The sequence below is a fragment of the Chionomys nivalis genome, chromosome 9, assembly GCF_950005125.1.
Source record: "Chionomys nivalis chromosome 9, mChiNiv1.1, whole genome shotgun sequence".
In the NCBI taxonomy this organism is placed as follows: Eukaryota; Metazoa; Chordata; class Mammalia; order Rodentia; family Cricetidae; genus Chionomys; species Chionomys nivalis.
Window position 1 is genome coordinate 53,695,599 of NC_080094.1, and position 18,512 is coordinate 53,714,110.

The following is an 18,512-nucleotide window of genomic DNA, read 5'->3' on the forward strand; positions in this document are numbered from 1 at the left end:
CGGAGTTAGGATTCCCAAAGAGGACCAAGCTACACAACTGTAACAAATATGCAGAGGACCTAGGTCAGTCCTATTCAGGCTTCCTGGTTGTTGGTTCAGTCTCTGCAAACCCCAATGAGCTCAGGTTAGTTGATTATGAGCCTTCCCATGGTGTTCTCCCACACACACACACACACACACACACACACACACACACACACACAGGGTTTCTCTGTAGTCCATAGTGTTCTTGACCCCTCTGGTTCCTACACGCCTTTGTTCTCCTCAGGGTCCTCAAACTTCACCTGTTGTTTGGCTGTGGGTCTCTGCGTCTGCCTCCATCAGTTGCTGAATGATGCCTTTTGATGACAGTTGGGCCAGGCACCAATCCGGTCACAGGAGACAGCCAGTTCAGGCTGCTTCACTATTGCTAACCCTGAATGTCTGCCCGAGCAGTGCCCTCAGCACTCTCCCCTCCGATCCCACACCTGCCCGTAATCCACTCACAAAATCTCCTCTATTTCCCCTTCCCAGGGAGATCTGGGTGTCCCCCCATGAACCTTCCTTGTTACTTAGTCTCTCTGGGTCTGCAACACCACCATTTTCACATCGCTGAAGAAAAACCCCTTCTTGGAACTCACCTGTGAGGTGCTTGTATCTTAGCACATATGGAGAAAGTTTTCTTGGAAAACATTTTCAATTTCTTTCAGGGATATTGACCTTAAATCAAAAGCCATACAAATTACATTTCATGCTGAGCACCAGTGTTTCAGAAGTAAGAGACAAGAGAGCCATTGTTGCTGCTATTCAACCTGTTCTGGAAGAACTCCCAATCAGATCAAAACTAGGCCGAGCTCAGCTATGTAAATATTGCAAAGGACAAGGGGGAATAGTTATGATTGTAAGCGGGGAGGGGGGGGGAACCCTCAAGAAAATTAACCAGCCGGGCGGTGGTGGCGCACGCCTTTAATCCCAGCACTCGGGAGGCAGAGGCAGGCGGATCTCTGTGAGTTCGAGGCCAGTCTGGTCTACAAGAGCTAGTTCCAGGACAGGCTCGAAAAACTACAGAGAAACCCTGTCTCGGAAAAAGAAAAAAAAAGAAAATTAACCAAAAAGTAATGAGAACCTACAGTAAACTTTACAAAGATCTCTAGGTTTTGTTTGTTAGTATGCTGCTGTTCTTTGAGATAAAGAGTTTGTCTAGCCCAGGCTGGCCTGAAACTTAAATCCTTCCAAGCATGGCCTTCCAGTTACTGGGATTGTAGCTGGTTACTACCATGTACACTGAAATGAACAAGCTACAACAAAATGCCTGCTTTTCTATTTAATGTATTTGACAAATATTTATATTTATGAATGGCCATATAAACAATACCTTTTAGGAAATGTAACAGAAGATATTCAATTCATTATGATAGAAAAAATATAATTTGTAGGTAGGAGGGGAGGGGAAAATAATTGTGCTAGATTTATTCATTTACTTGTTCATTTGTTATTTGTTTATGAGCCACTCTTGTGTGTACCTGCCTGGCCTGGAACTCACTGTATAGACTAGGCTGGTCTTGAACTCAGAGAGATCAGCTTGACTCTGCCTCCTAAGTACTAGGATTAAAGATGTGTCTCACCATGTCCAGAAAGGTAGCTTTATTTATTTATTTATTTTGGATTTTCGAGATAGGGTTTCTCCGTAGCTTTTGGTTCCTGTCCTGGAACTAGCTCTTGTAGACCAGGCTGGCTTCGAACTCACAGAGATCCACCGCCCAGCAGGTAGCTTTATTTTTAAAAAACTGAATCTGGTCCCAAATAATCTGACCTTGAAAATTTTGGCTTTAAAATTAGATTGAAAAAGAAATAAATATTCTGAAACTGTTTATCTGGGGGTGAGGGAAGGATGCCTTGAGTAGCACATCAACTCCTGAAACATCGTGTATTCAGTATTGTATTCTCTCTGCTTTGATGAATGTAATATTCATACTCTGCCAGCTATGGAATTTTGCCAAGCTTAATGGAGAATCACCAAGCTTACCCATGCTGGACTAATGATACTGGTAACTAGTTGTAGCCTTTAAAGAAAGGCTCTTTGCTATGCATGTAAAAGAAGCTTCTTTCATATTTCTGGTTAATTGTTAATTTTCTTGTTTTAGTAGTTGTTTTCATTAGCTTCTGGTTCTCTTGTTCCAGTTGAGTTTATTTCTAAGTTGCAAATGCTTTTCTTGAAACATTCCTTCATAAGCATCAGATATTGTCCATGGACTCAGCTTCTGATGCATGCTGGAATCAAGAGTTTCTTTCTTTCAACTCTTCACCTAAGAACACTTGTATGAATGGTTGGAAGAAAATGTTGAGGGGAGAAAAGGTGAGTGGGGATGTTATCTTCTAATGTTGATATCAGTACTGTTGACATTACCTCTTTAACAAAGACATCTGGGCAGAAAAGGTGACATGTTGAAGAGGGGTTAAAACTAAAATTATAGTGCATTGGTGAGACGACAAAGTAGGTGTTAAAAAAAAAAGAGAGTAGGTTGGTGGTTTGGCCAATTATCAATCTTAACCATACTAGGAATATGCTTTAGCTGTATATAGTTATACTCACACTGTTATGTAATAGAATTCAAGCTTTTTTTGCCCCCTTACAATACTGAATCTCTGTACCCAGTAAACACTGAGTTCCTCTTTTCCCAGTCCTCAGCAATCGGCTTTCTACTCTCTGTTCTGCAGCTGTGCTACTGTACACACTGGGCAAATCACAAATAATTGTTCTTTTATGGTTGGCTAAGTTGTCATTTTTCTTGTCTTGTTTTATGGTGCTGAGGATCAAACTTGGCTCACAATAGGCAAAAGATTACCACTGAACTTCACCTCGGCCCCATTTCTTATCCTTTGTCATCACTGCTTGCTGTGACTACTTCCAAAGCTACTATGAGAGTTGTTTTTACATGTCTAGAGAAACAGCTGTGGATACTGGCAACCAAACTCTTTTATTTTTGGTTATGAGCTTAGCCTTTAACTGCTGAGCCATTTCCCCAGCCCATAAGAATAGTTTTGTTTGTTTGTTTGTTTGTTTGTTTTGGTTTTGGTTTTTTGAGACAGGGTTTCTCTGTGTAGCTCTGTCTGTCCTGGAACTAGCTCTTGTAGACCAGGCTTTCCTCAAACTAAAAAGCAATCCACCTGTCTCTGCCTCCCGAGGGGTGAGATTAAAGGCATGCACCACTACTGCCTGGCTCAAGAACAGTTCTTATAAATTATAAAGAATAGAGAGTTGTTGCATAGTATTATTATAATGAAGCTATTCATAAAGACAATGAAGAGAATTCACAGGGGAAAGTATGGATAAAAGGCACTCACTCCACAGTCTGTGTGTTTCCTTCTGTCATCTGTAACTCTACCAAGAGCCTATGAACTCAACTTGAATTGATTCCTAGCGGATATTGTAATGAACTCACTGAATGATTATTTTAAATACTTAACATTATCTTCCATTTATTTGTACACAATCTCAGTATATTTTATTTTTGTTTCCTCACAGACCTTGAATTGCCCATTGAATGAAGAGGTAATTGCTCAAGCCAGGAAAATATTCCCTTCAGTGATAAAATACATTGTAGAAATGACTATATGGGAAGAAGAAAAGGAACTGCCTCCTGAACTGCAGATAAGGTGGGAGCTGTCAGAAGCCACAGGCTTTAGTGGTGGCTATCTGTGTCTGTGGCCCTTCCTTCCTGTGCTAGGGCTTGCACATAGAAGGCAAGTGCACACTGTTGAGTCACCTCCTAAGAAGACCCCCTCCCTCCCGCCCGCCCTCTCTTCCCTTCCTTCTTTCCCTCTTCCCTCCCTCCCTTTCTCCTTTATGTTAGAATTTATTATGATTTTGGAATAAATATAAGCACAACTATTTTTTAGAATAGTTTTTTTTAATTTTTTCCACTTTATTTTATTTATTTAAAAAAGAAAACAATCTTTTTTCATTTTACATACCAATCTCAGTTCCCATTCCCTCCTATCCTCTCATTCCCTCTACCTTCCTACCCACCCCACCCCCCACCCACTCCCTGTCTTACCTCCCCATGAGAGGGTAAGGCACATGGCTTTAAGGAAGGACCAAGGCCCTCCCTGCTGTTTCTAGGCTGAGCAAGGTATCCATCCAAAGAGAATGGGTTCTAAAAAACCAGTACAAGCAATAGGGATAAATCCTAGTGCCACTGCCAGTGGCCCCACAATCTGCCCCAGCCTACAGCTTTCACCCACATTCAGAGGGACTAGTTTGGTCCTATGCTGGTTCCTTCACTGTCTGGCTAGAGTTGGTGAGCTCCCATCAGCTCAGGTAGACTGTTTCAGTGGGTGTAGCCATTATGATCTTGACCTCTTTGCTCATATTCTAACTCCTCCCACTCTTCAACTGGACTTTGAGAGCTCAGCTTAGTGTTCTGCTGTGGGTCTCTGCCTCTGTTTTTCTTTAGTTGCTGGATGAAGGTTCTATAGTGACATTTAAGACATATTCATCAGTCTGACTACAGGGCAAGGCTAGTTCAGGTACCGTTTCCACTATTGCTTAGGGTCTTAGCTGGGGTCATCCTTGTATGGATTTCTGGGAAATCCATGTTTCTTGCTAGCTCCACAATGGCTCCCTCAATCAAAATATCTCTTTCCTTGCTCTCCATCTCTGTCCTTCCTCCATCTCTACTATCCAGTTCCCTCAAGTTCTCCACCCTTCTCCCCTCCTCCTCCCCTTCCACTCTCCCTTCTCCCCCTACTGTATGCTTCCAATTTTGTCAGGAGATCTTCTCTATTTCCCCTTCCCAGGGGGATCTATGTATGTTTCTCTAAGGGTTCACCTTGTTACTTAGCTTCTCTTGGGTTGTGGACTATAGGCTTGTTATCCTTTGCTTTATAGCTAGTGTCCACTATGAGTGAGTACATATCATGTTCCTCTTTCTGGGTTATGTCACTCAGGATGTTTTTTTTTTTGTTCCATCCATTTGCATGCAAATTTCAAGATGTCATTTTTTTTTTTAACTGCTGTATAGTATTACATTGTATGCATGTACCACATTTTCTTTATCTGTTCTTTGGCTGAGGGCCATCTAGGTTGTTTCCAGGTTCTGGCTATTACAAATAATGCTGCTATGAACATAGTTGAACAAATGTCCTTGTAATATGAGTGTTACAAGGATATATGCCCAAGAGTGATATTTTTGGCTCTTGAGATAGGTTGATTTCCAGTTTTCTAAGAAACTGTCATACTGATTTCCAGAGTGGTTGTACAAGTTTGCATTCCCATCAGCAATGGAGGAGTGTTCCCCTTACTCTGCATCCTCTGCAACATAAGCTATTATTAGTGTTTTTGATCTTAACCATTCTGAGTGGTGTAAGGTGGTATCTCAGTCATTTTGATGCCAAGATAAGAGTGGGTGTGGGCTCCTCATCATGGAGTCATCTAAATTTATTATCACCTTGAAAAATGTACAGAGGGGCTGGAGAGATGGCTCAGTGGTTAAGAGCATTGCCTGCTCTTCCAAAGGTCCTGAGTTCAATTCTCAGCAACCACATGGTGGCTCACAACCATCTGTAATGGGGTCTGGTGCCCTCTTCTGGCCTGCAGACATACACACAGACAGAATATTGTATACATAATAAATAAATAAATATTTTTTAAAAAGAAAAATGTACAGATTGTTTCTCTTGGGAATATTTTCAAAGTATTTTTACTTGAAATACTTAGATACTATGCAGGAGTTAAGCCAAAGAAAAGTAAAGAAATTTTAAATCTATAAGAAGAAAAAAGCCAACATTTTCAGGGGCTTGTTGTATTTATAAGGTTTGTCCTATTTATAGCTGCTAATGCTGGTGGGTAAGTAAGTTGCCCATTTTGATTTTGGCCTGGATCAAGGTCTGGCTTCTCAAAGATGTTTGTGAACAGCAGAACCTCAGAATAATCTTCATTTAGCCTGGATATTTAGCTCATCCCTGATCAAGACAAGTTTAATGAGAGATGATACAATAGCCTTTTCCCTTATGCTTTGGAAATAGTATGCTAGGATTATTGCAGGCGTCAAGATTTAACTTGTATTTAGATTTTAAAAAAAACTCAGCAACTTCTATCTAACAGCAATTCTAATTTGCATTACCATAGTTGTTTTTAACCTAATAGAAAAAGGAGGAGGCAGAGGCAGGTGGATATCTGAATTCAAGGCCAGCCTGCTCTACATAGCAAGGTCTAGGCCGGGCAGAGTTACATGGTGAGACCTTAGCACAAAACAATAAAAAGGGAATTCTGAATATGAAAATGTAGTTCAGGGGGGCTGGAGAGATGACTCAGTGGTTAAGAGCATTGTCTGCTCTTCCAAAGGTCCTGAGTTCAATTCCCAGCAACCACATGGTGGCTCACAACCATCTGTAAAGAGGTCTGGCGTCCTCTTCTGGCCTTCAGGCATACAGACAGAATATTGTACACATAATAAATAAATATTTAAAAAAAAGAAAATAAAAACATTAAAAAAAAAGAAAAAAAAAAGAAAATGTACTTCAGGCCTTGTGGAACTATTTCTACTTGTATAGTACTTAAACATTTACAGAACCACAGCACGAATCCATATACAAATTTTGTGGGGAGAAATTGTTTTCAGGGAGTTAATTATATAAGAAGAGATAAATAATTAGGAATTTTAGTGACAAAAAAAGAATTTTACATCGAATAGTGGTTGTGCACACCTTTAATTCCATTACTTGGGAGGCAGAGACTGGTGGATCTCTGTGAGTTCAAGGCCAGCCTGGTCGACAAGAGCTAGTTTCAGGACAGGCTCCAATGCTACAGAGAAACCCTGTCTTGAAAAAACCAAAAAAAAAAAAAAAAAAAAAGAAAGAAAGAAAGAAAAGAAAAAAAGAAAAAAATAATTTTAGTGACATAAATGTGCTTTTTTAAAAGTCAGTATGTCAGTATTGGTCCATAAACAACTTCTTTTTTTGCGGGGTGGGGGTTGAGACAGGGTTTCTCTGTGGCTTTGGAGCCTGTCCTGGAACTAGCTCTTGTAGACCAGGCTGGCCTCGGACTCACAAAGATCCGCCTGCCTCTGCCTCCCGAGTGCTGGGATTAAAGGTGTGCGTCACCATGGCTCGGCCATAAACTTCTTGAGGAAATAAAAGTATTGAAAAGTTTTATCTGTAGGTACTTGAATTTTAAATAAATAATAATGGCAGCTGAAACCTTTAAAGAAATTTTGTAAAAGTAAATATAACATAAGCACTTCCTGGCACAACAGCCGTGCTTGATTGTCATCTATGGGTGAGAAACACAGATTGGCCTTCTAGCCCCTCACTGCTTATTTGTGTTGTGACCATGTGCACCCCTCTCGCCCACCTGAAACTCTGCTTCCAAACTGTAAGGGTGGTGAAAGAATCTTCCCCTTAGAGGGTCAATTGGATTTTTGAAAGCCATATTATAGAAGATTTAAAGTTGATGATATATAATCGATAGCCACCGTTTTTACAGATTGCATGAGGTTCTCACAAAACTCTGGAATGTTAGACATTATTCTCTTCCTAGAGTTAGAATAGGCACTGTTCTGTCACAAATCTGAAGTCAGAGGCCTGTCTGAGATCCCAGAGTCAAAGTGGGGGTGCTGACATTTTACACACTGGAAAAAACAAGCCAACCAATCCACCTTTCCCTCAAGAAACTATAATGCCAGTATCTCTTAAGATTGGCTTTTTATTTAGATGTCTGCCTGTGTGAGTGCACCATGTGTGTGCCCACAGAAGCCGGAGGATTTTATAGGAGGTGCTGGAAACTGAACTCGTGTAAAAAACCAAACGGTCCTATAGTGCCCATGTTTCTACAAGACGGTATGCTACCTGAGAACTGGGCTGAGAGACTTAAAAACACACAGACAGAGACAGAGACACGGACACAGGTCATCCTCGATACAAGAATGCCAATGCCCACTTTATTGTGCTCAGGGGCAGCTTATATGGATCCTTAGCCACGCCCAGCTCTCTGGATCTTTCAGCTGCAGACTTCATCAGCCTGCCATCAGGGTTTCGTGCTCAGAGCAGCTGCAGGCACAGGTGTTTTGCTCAGTTTACCCCAGTAGGCAAAGGGTCTAAAGGAAGCAAAGAAAGTCGAGGGACCAGGGATCTTCAGCTCCCAACAAACTCGGGTCCTCTACAAGAGCAGTATTTGTTCTTAACTGCTGAGCCATTTCTCCAGCCCAGAGCATCAGGTCTAGTATCACTTAAATAGAAAGTGAATACAAAAATAAAATCTGGTTATCTATCATTGCCTACTTAAAGACTCCAAGCCTGAATACATGTTTCTCCCTTTGTCAGTGTGTGAGTCAAGCAAAAGTTTAGAGTGGTATTTAGGACTAACTGCCGATGAGATGAGACTTCTGAAAGCAGTAGAAAATTGAAGAAAAGAAAAACACTAAGGAAGTAATGCTTAGTGATTTTGTTTCAGTTTTTGGAGACAAGGCATCACAGAGTGTTATCTAGCCGTGTCTCAAGCTTGTGGACACAACTAATTTTTTTGCCTCAGCCTTTCAAGTACCTGTGTACCAGCATTTCTTGCTGGGATTCTTTTTTAATTCCATAGCACTGTACTATTTAAAATCATGTCATGTATCAATATTCATGTTATTTCCCTATAGATAGGAAATCGCATGGTGCTGCTTTAGAGTACAGGGCATTTTGTTTGCTTTACTGTCTGAATATATGTTTTTTTAATAGGGAGAAAAATGAAAGATACTATTGTGTCCTTTTCAACGATGAGCACCATTCATACGATCATGTGATATACAGTCTACAAAGAGCTCTTGACTGTGAGCTCGCAGAGGCACAGTTGCACACCACTGCCATAGACAAAGAGGTTCGTGATCACCACGTGAATTATGTTGCTGTCTTACATCCATTTCTGGCATTCAGGTGCTAACTGCTTTTTAAAAGGTGGTTTATTATAGACTTAAAATTGGTAGCTGACTTCTGGGCATGAATTAACTGTTACCGTCTTGAACTCACAGGAACTGATTACCTGAATGGGATTCGGTCTTTCAATGTAGCATCATGGATAGGGAAGGAGAGTGTGAGCCTCATTCCTCCCTGAGGACTATTGCCAATTAATGGTTGCTGAGGGAAGGGCTGTCATTTTCTCCAGTGATATTGTCACTAGTAAGTTGTCCATAGTTCAGTAAATAACTCCCTATCCTCCATCACTCAAGCAGCTATAATTAAACTTCAGCGAGTTACCAAATAGAAAGACACAAAAGTAGGAAGGATTTGTTTGGAGGAAGGATTTTAGTACGAGAGGGAGGGGGGTGAGAGAAGATAATGGGTATTGAAGTGACGCAAATTCATTATATATATGAAATTGTCAAAGTTTTTTAAATTAAAAAAATTTCTGTTTGGCCGTAGGATCTGTGATCTTGCCTATGCTAGCCTGATAGACGTTCTTCCATTGAACTACATTCTTTATCCTGGGAGGTGTTTTGTTTTGAGATAGAGTTGCTTGTAGCCCAGCCGACCTTAAACTTGATGTGTAGCTGAAAACAATCTTGAACTCCTGATCCTCCTGCTTTCATTTCCTGAGTTCTGGGAGTAAGAGGAATGTGGCAGCCTTACTGGTTTAAACACACACACACACACCTGTGCCTTTATTTTCTTTTTGAGACAGAGTTTCACTGTGTAGCTCTGGCTATACTATACCTCACTATAAAGATCAAGTTAGCCTAAAAAATTCATAGACATCTACTTGCCTCTGCCTCCCAAGTGCTGAAATTAAAGGAGTGTAACACCATGTCTACCTGGTTTAGCCCTTTTTGAGTCTATTATGTTGCTCAGGCTGTCCTTTCAATTTGAGGTCTTCCGTCCTCCTGGTTGTTGGAGTTTAATGACATCATACCTTAATTTTATTCTAGCATCTTAAAACTTCTAGACAACAAATGATTCATACTTGGCCATTCGTTAGGTATGTAACTTGCTGATTGTGATTACCATCCCACTACCCCATTCTCATTTAGGGTCGCCGGGCTGTCAAAGCAGGCGTTTATGCTGCTTGCCAGGAAGCAAAAGAGGACATAAAGGTAACTTTCTGAATTATCTACAAAGAGAATTTCAAAAGGCAATGTAGATTTATTTCTAGAAGCCTAAGTAGAAAAGCCAAGTGATTTTATTATCGCCATGGTTGGTGTCATGAGTGAAAATAAATAGGTCTGGGAACTTGGAACTTGTGGGCTATGCGGCTCCTTTTATGAAGTATAGGTTACTTAAAGCACAGTTTAAATGCTTCTTTTCACTCCTCCTGTTGTTTGTAGAGTCATTCAGAAAATGTCTCTCAGCACCCGCTCCACGTGGAAGTGCTGCACTCCGTGGTTATGGCTCACCAGAAATTTGCTTTGCGCCTTGGCTCTTGGATGAACAAAATTATGAGCTATTCAAGTAAGCATATACACTATTTATCTGATTTCTAATTAACTATTGCATTTTATAAAAATATGTAAATATCTTTGAGATTTCTTCTTTCTTGGTCAAGTATCCAATTTGATTGATTTTTTTCAGGATTACATTTCAAATGTATAATACAAGTTTGTTTTCAAATGAATAGTGTCTAATAACATCCTTTATTGGCTCTTGAGTCTTTGATGACATGATTATTCTTGACATCAAACATAGCAAGCTTAATTTTAATCTTTTCACATATTATTATTTGAACACTTTTAGGAGAATATCATATGAAGAAAAATAATTTGTTTTCCTTTATTTGTAGGTGACTTTAGGCAGATCTTTTGCCAGGCCTGCCTCGTAGAAGAACCTGGCTCTGAAAATCCCTGTTTTATAAGCAGACTAATGCTCTGGGATGCAAAACTTTATAAAGGTGGGTAGACCTCTACTTGTGGTCATCAGGAATCAAGGGCGAGACTATGTCTTCATCACAGAACCCAGGCTTTCCCTGTATGAAGTCAGTTACTGATCACAATCTTGATTGATGTTATATGTGAAGGCAAGGTTAACCAATTTCATTTTTCTTGGTTAAAATCCAGAAATACTGTCTTTTAGTAATAGTGCTTTTCATTTAGACAGAGCCAGTTAAAGTATGATTAATAAGATTCATGTAACAATGCTTTTAGTACAGCTATGTTTTCACTATAAAAATACAAATGGGAACTAGGAAGTAAGTAAAAGACGAGAGTCTAAAGGTGTGGAAAAGGTACAGTGCAAAGCAGTTCTGAGAGGATCAGTACAAACTGGTGAGAGGAGGGCTGGAGAAGTGGCTCAGAGATTAAGAGGGCGCTGGTCTTGCAGAGGGCCCAAGTTCTGTACTCTGTACCGAACTTAGGTGACTCACAGCTGCCTGTAACTACAGCCCCAGGAGATCTAACTTCTTTTTCTAGCCTTTGTATACATACCCCTCTGCTACATGCACACCTACACATAATTAAGAATAAAATAAGTCTTAAAATGTGATTGAAAAAAATGGAGAGAATAAAAGGTAAGATGGAGTGATGAGAGAGGTACAGAAAAGAGATTAATTGTTTTTAAATTAAATTTAGAATTAAAAATTGTGTTTTTAATTCATGATATTAAATATTACTGCATCATTGAAGCTATTAGCATGGTAATATTATTTCTAATATTTCTAATGCCTGTAATAATTTGTCTGTCCTGGTAATGCCCTCACCTCTGTTCCCTGATGATCTACAGGAGCCCGTAAGATCCTTCATGAACTCATCTTTAGTAGTTTTTTTATGGAGATGGAATACAAAAAACTCTTTGCTATGGAATTTGTGAAGGTAATTGCTGTTTATAAATACCAGTAAATATAATTTTTACAAATGAAGTAATGGAAGCACAGTTTTAAATGGAACTCATCTAAAACATTTTTATTAATTTCTTCAATAAAAATATATTATTTTATATTACATAAGTACTTTTACAAATGATGGTTGGTACAATGCCAACAGCAATTTTAGAGAAAAACAGTTTCCCAGGGCCACGCAAAGGCAGGTTATTACATTCATACATGCATTTATCCTTCTTTGTCTTTTTTTTTCACTTGTCCTTTTTGATCATTTATTTGCCTGATGGTAAAATTACTACAAAAATAGAAGTGACTGCTTAAGGGAAGTGCAGGAAAAAGGAGCAGATGTGCATGTGACAGAAGCAGGAACTAGCAGACCAGTAATTTAACTGAGATTAAAAACACAAAGATGAAATTAAAACTCTCTTATGTTGCTTTATTGATCTGTTCCAAGTACCATACATTGTTATGTCTTTTTGCTTATCATCCATGTAACATTGCAAGGATACGTGGAACGGGGAGTTTTTTTTTTTTTTTTATTTTGCCTTACTTAAAAATATACAATAAGTATTTATTGACTCCTTTTGATTTTTTTTGAAGATTTACTTACTTTTATTTTGTGTATATGGGTATTTAACCTCTTTAACCTGTATGTCTGTGTAACATGTGCCTGCTGCCCACAGAAGCCAGAAGTGGGTGTTAAATCTCATGGAATTTGAGTTATAGATGACTTTGAGCCACTTTGTGGCTTCTGGGAATGGAACCTGAGTCCTTTGGAAAAACAACCAGTGCTCTTAACCACTGAGCTATCTCTTTAGCCCTCCTTACCCTTTTGGGACAGGGCCTCACTTTGGCATCCTGGCTAGCCTTAAGCGCACAGAGATCCGCCTCCCTCTGTTTCCTGAGTGCTGGGAATTAAAGATGTACACCACCACTGCCTGACAACTCCTTCTGATTTTAATTTTCAAACAGTTCTGAGAGACTTAGGACAGGACAGAAGTAGAACCAAAACTAGAGTTGAAAGCAGAGAGGGACAATGGCAGCCTTCTTTGGATTTTATAAGTAGATATTTAAAAACTAACATTTAGGGGCCAGAGAGATGGCTTAAGAGCATTTGTTCTTCTAGAGGACCTGGGTTTAATTCCTAGCAACAACATGGCAGCTCACTCCAGTTCTGGAGGATCTGATGTTCTCTTCTGGCCACCACAGACACTCATAGATAGGCAAAACACCCATAGCACATAAAATGATAACTAGTATTTAAAAAGTATATGTATATCTTCTTTGGAAGTAATGATAGCTGAAGATGTAAATATTTTCTAAACATTTTAGAGATAAGTTTACTGGGCCTACATAGACTAAATATCTAATCTAAAATAAAATTATATTCTATTATACAAAAGCTAAGTTTACTTAGATGAAATACAGTTTTTGTACAGCATGCTTTTCTCTTAAACTCTAGGATTCTGGTGAGAAAAATTAAATAGGTAAATTGTTTGCAACTCTATTTATATATAAATGATGCTTGATACTCGGTAGATGTGGTGCTGCCGTTGATCTAACACAGCAGGGCTGGTTTTCTGCTGTAATTCACCACTGCACAAAAAAATATTAAGCCCACTCTGCTTGAGGATTGACTGAATATGAATGATTGGCTTCCTGCTTCATATAAGTTGCTAAATACTTTTAATATATCCAGCTCTATACTGTTAAGTAGAAACTGTCAGACATTGCCATAGGGCTTTTCTTTTCTTTTCTGTTGTTGTGTTGTTTTAAGAAAGGGAAGACTGCACTATTACACTCTGCCGTGATTTTCACCGGAAGTTAGTAATCCTTCTAACTCTGTTAGATCACCAGAGTTTAATTCATATTTTAGTATTCTTCTGTTTCTTGCTGTCTACATTTTTGTCGACTATGATAATGATAAACAGAATTATATTAACTCATCATCTTTTTTTTTTAATTTATTCATTTATTATGTATACAATATTCTGTCTGCATGTATGCCTGCAGGCCAGAAGAGGGCACCAGACCTCATTACAGATGGTTGTAAGCTACCATGTGGTTGCTGGGATTTGAACTCAGGACCTTTGGAAGAACAGGCAATGGTCTTAACCACTGAGCCATCTCTCCAGCCCTTAACTCATCATCTTATGAACTGTGTCACACTTGAGACGGTTATTAAAACTTAGAATGTAAAGGTTTCAGCTGTGATTCGAATCAGCTCTCCTCTTCCATCTCTTTCAGTACTATAAACAACTGCAGAAGGAATATATCAGTGATGATCATGACAGGAGCATCTCGATAACCGCACTGTCTGTTCAGATGTTCACTGTCCCGACCCTGGTATGTATGAGATTTTCTGAGTAAAACTTGCTCTGCTTTTCAAGACTTTTACTTGATGTGATATCAAATTGAAACCGTGTGATAATCGCAAAGTTTTTTTTAAAGATTTACTTATTAATTATACCGTATGCTGTCTGCATGTATGCTACAGGTCAGTAGAGGGCACCAGATCTCATTACAGATGGGTTGTGAGCCACCATGTGATTACTGGGAATTGAACTCAGGACCTCTGGAAGAGCAGTCAGTGTTCTTAACCTCTGAGCCATTTCTCCAACCCAATCACAAAATTTTGCTACTTTCATTTGGAAAATTTAATACTTCTGTGGTATCTATGTGTGTAATAACTCTAGTGGTACCCAGGGACAAAATAACTGGAAACTACCCTTGTCCAAATGGTCCAATCTTTACGAGTGACGTTCAAAGGTGATTTCTCACTCTCTGGAGTGTTGTTATTTCAACACCAAAATCTTGCAGTTTTAAATTTTGCCTTTCTTTTGTTCTTTAGTTATTGTTTTTTGGTGGATAAATGCATTAAGGTAAGAACTGAGAAGGGAGAGTGTGCCTAGCAGACCCTGCTGTGAGGTGGTGCTATATAGGTCTGGGAGGAAAGAAGATTCTACTTTCCTTTTATGCTATTTTCTTGTTTCTTCTTGAAAATCTGATTAGCTATTCCTTTTTTCCCATTTCAAAGGGTCAAAGAAAAGGATAGTGAAGAAAATTGAATTGGGGTGATAGAGAAGTACCATAATAGATAACAATATGATAGAGGTTGTAAAAGGTGTCTTTGTTCTTCATTGCTCATGGTATGATTACAGGTGATAAATGTGTGTTAGACACTCTGTGTAAGAGGCTTGCCATTCCTACATAGGTATTTTCTAGCTACTGAGAAATGGGGAGTTTTACTTTAGATACTAATTTCCTCGCTACGAGTATAACTCAGTGGTATAACACTTGCCTGACATATACAAGGCTCAGTATTTGATCTCCAAAACTGAACATAAAAGCAAAACCTAAACCCTAGGAATTAACTTCTGAAGTAGCTGCTGTTCTTTAAAAACTAGGGATTGGTTTTAATGTTCAATAAACATTTATTAAGCTGACCATGGTAGCTCATGCCTTTAGTTCCACCACTCAGGATGCAGAGGCAGGTAGATCAATATAGAATCATGGTCAGTCTGCTCTACATAATGAGCACCAGGCCAACCAAGGCTGCATAGTGAGACCTGCCTCTAAACAAACAAATAAAAAGAAAGAAAAAGTAATTTAGCATTTGTTAAAATTATTTATTTCTGACCTGGCATGTTGACAAACGCCTTTAATCCTGACACATGGGAGGAAGCAGGAGGATTTCTGTGAGTTCAAGGCCCGCCTGGTCTATATAGCAAATTTTAGGATATTCAGGACTAAAATAGAGAGACCCTGTCTCCAAAGTAAAGAAACAAACAAATTTACTTAATGGGCATGCATTCTTCAACTGAGGCAGGAAATTTTAAGTTTGAAGCCAGTCTAGGCACATAGTGAGATGGCAGTTTAAAAAACAAAATGAAATACTGGTCAACCAAATGAATGAATAAATTAAGTCCATTACTATGATGAGTTAATGCTAAGACAATATTCTTGAAATATTCTGCAGGCCCGACATCTTATTGAAGAACAGAATGTTATTTCTGTCATTACTGAAACTCTACTAGAAGTTTTACCTGAGTACTTGGACAGGAACAATAAATTCAACTTCCAGGGCTATAGCCAGGACAAACTGGGAAGAGTATATGCAGTAATATGTGACCTAAAGTAAGTGGTTGAAGTCCAAAGGTGAGGGCATCTGTTAAACACAATGTACTTACTTGCTCTGTCATACAAGTAAACATTTGCTCCTCTTGGTTATCTAGGATTCTCTTTACCGTGATGGCAAGCACAAAGAAATTTGACTGTCTTGTGCTAATACAGTTGGCCTCCACATCTGTGGATCCACCCAACAACCTGAAAGTAATAACAAGATGATTGATTCTGTACTGAACATGTACAGATTTATTTTCTTGTTTTTATTCAGAACACTGTAGTATAACAAGCGTTTATAGAACATTTGCTTTAGGTGCATGCCTTTAATCCCAGCACTCGGGAGGCAGAGGCAGGGGGATCTCTGTGAGTTCAAGGCCAACCTGGTCTACAAGAGCTAGTTCCAACACAGGCTCCAAAACTACAGAGAAACCTTGTCTCGGGGGAAAAAAAATGCTTTGTATAGGTATTAAATTTTCTGTGATATATGTAGGTTGCTTTCAAATACTTTATCATTTTATATATTTTGGAAGTGGGGTTCTGGAATCAGTCCCCAACTAGTAACACAAGACTTCTGTAAATATCTTCAGCAAAGTCTTACTGAGTTTAAAACCGGCTGAATGAAGAAGGTGGTGACGACAGGCCTGTCACGTGTACCTGGGCTATCAAATGACTATCCATTGTAATTTCCACACTTCTGCTCATACACTTCATGGTTTTGTTCCTCTTATGTTCTCTCAGTTTCCAATAATCTGTGTATTTTTCTTTTTGCTTCCTTTTTTGCATGTATACCAGCCTACTGATATTTATTAGTTCCCTAATTAAATTTTTTCTCCCTGGAGAGAACTAAACATTTATTTTCACACTAAAATTGGGGGGGCTAGAGAAATCATTCAGTGTTTAAGAGCATACTACTCTAGGAGAGGACCAGGGTTCATTTCCTAGTACCCACATCAGGTCTCTCAAAACCACCTCTAACTCCAGCTCCAAGGGAATCTTGCTGTTTCTCTCATCTTTGCAGGTACTTACAGATACTGTACACACATGCACCCCACATACACATAATTGAAAAACATTTCAAGTCTTAAACTAAAATTAGAATCACATGATAGAACAGATGATTAAAATAAATTTCCATTTAGTTTAGAAATGTTGAATGTTGTAAGAATTCTGGTAGATCAACTATTTAATAAATCATGAACTTAAAAAAAATTCTTTTAGTATACATTAGAATAAAATATGTACTTAGTTTGCTGTTTTCAAAAAAGCTCTAAGGCGGGACTGGAGAGATTGGCAGTTAAGGGCATTTGCTTCTCTTTCAGAGAACCCAAGTTTGGATCCTAGTACTTACATCATGAAGCTCACGACTGCCTCTAACTCCAGCTCCAGGGAATCTGGAGCTTCCACAGGCATCTGCACTCATGCATATAACCATATACACATACGCATTCAGTTACTGCATACACACACACATGATTGGGAAAAAGTTTTATATACTTCTAATGACTATGGGGGATAAGGACGGTAAACAAATGGGCTTCTAGTACAACTTAAAATTAGTTTAGTCTGTTTAAAACATAGGTTTAAGAATTCAGCTCAATAGTTAGTGTTTGCCTAGAATATCCAAAGCCCTGGATTTGATCCCCAGCCCTGAAAAAAATAAATAAATAAATGACAGGTATCTGAAAACTATAGTGAATTGTTGATTTTACCAAGAGAAATTCAAGATTTTCTCATTATCTTATTTTATTATTATATCATTGTGGCATATAAATTTTTTCTTTAGAGTTTAGTAAATTGCTCTGTCATCACACCTTTAGTATAAGTATTGATGGTGGATGTCTTAGTTCGGGTTTCTCTTGCTGTGAAGAGACACGATGGCCATGGCAGCTCTTTTAAAGGAACATTTAATTGGGGTTGACTTATAGTTTCAAAGGTTTAGTCCATTATCATCATGGTGCTAGATATGGTGCTAGAGAAGGAGTTGAGAGTTCTGCATCTTGATCTGCAGGCAGCAGAAGCTACTGTGGCACTGGTCATAGCTCGAACATAGGAGACCTCGAAGCCCACCTCCATAGTGACACACTTCCTCCAGCAAGGCCACACCTCCTAATAATGCCACTCACTATGGGGGCCATTTTTTTTCAAACCACCACAGTGGATAAATCCAGTAGTGATTAGCATGTATCCATTGCCACTCAGATTTGTTCCTTAGCAAATTATGTATAATAAATTATGCAAAATACAACTTCCTAATGGCTGTGCTTGAAGTGACTTGTTAATTCATTGATGAGCCATGGTCTACTTTACAGGGTTAAATGTCATGACTGTGCCATATTCTCATAACTGAGTTATTGTAGAGAAAGCTAACATAATTGTAGTAACCGACTCAACAATTCACTCTCAAAAGGGTCCTGTGAAATTTGTTAGTAGTTCTCATGTGGTAAGGAACTTTGCTTATACCAACTTCATTTTAATATTGCAACATTCTTACAAAGTAGTTGGTGTAATCTTGGCCTGTAGGTTATAATTATTTGCCTAGGTCACAACGATATTACGTGTGGAACTGGGATTCAGATCTGACTGTACCGCTCAAATTTCTTTGACAGCATCATGTGTCCTCATA

At 38.9% G+C, this 18,512-nt stretch overlaps 1 protein-coding gene across 1 annotated transcript in view; it reads left to right on the forward strand.

Annotated features, from left to right (window-relative positions):
* Ubr1 (ubiquitin protein ligase E3 component n-recognin 1) overlaps positions 1 to 18,512 on the forward strand; it is a 136,890-nt gene that overhangs the window by 32,749 nt on the left and 85,629 nt on the right. Inside the window, exons 5-12 of the mRNA XM_057780438.1 lie at positions 3,506 to 3,636; positions 8,701 to 8,839; positions 9,987 to 10,049; positions 10,281 to 10,404; positions 10,733 to 10,840; positions 11,668 to 11,756; positions 14,012 to 14,110; positions 15,744 to 15,901. Coding sequence (XP_057636421.1) covers positions 3,506 to 3,636; positions 8,701 to 8,839; positions 9,987 to 10,049; positions 10,281 to 10,404; positions 10,733 to 10,840; positions 11,668 to 11,756; positions 14,012 to 14,110; positions 15,744 to 15,901 — 911 coding nt within the window. The remainder of the gene's footprint in view (positions 1 to 3,505; positions 3,637 to 8,700; positions 8,840 to 9,986; positions 10,050 to 10,280; positions 10,405 to 10,732; positions 10,841 to 11,667; positions 11,757 to 14,011; positions 14,111 to 15,743; positions 15,902 to 18,512) is intronic.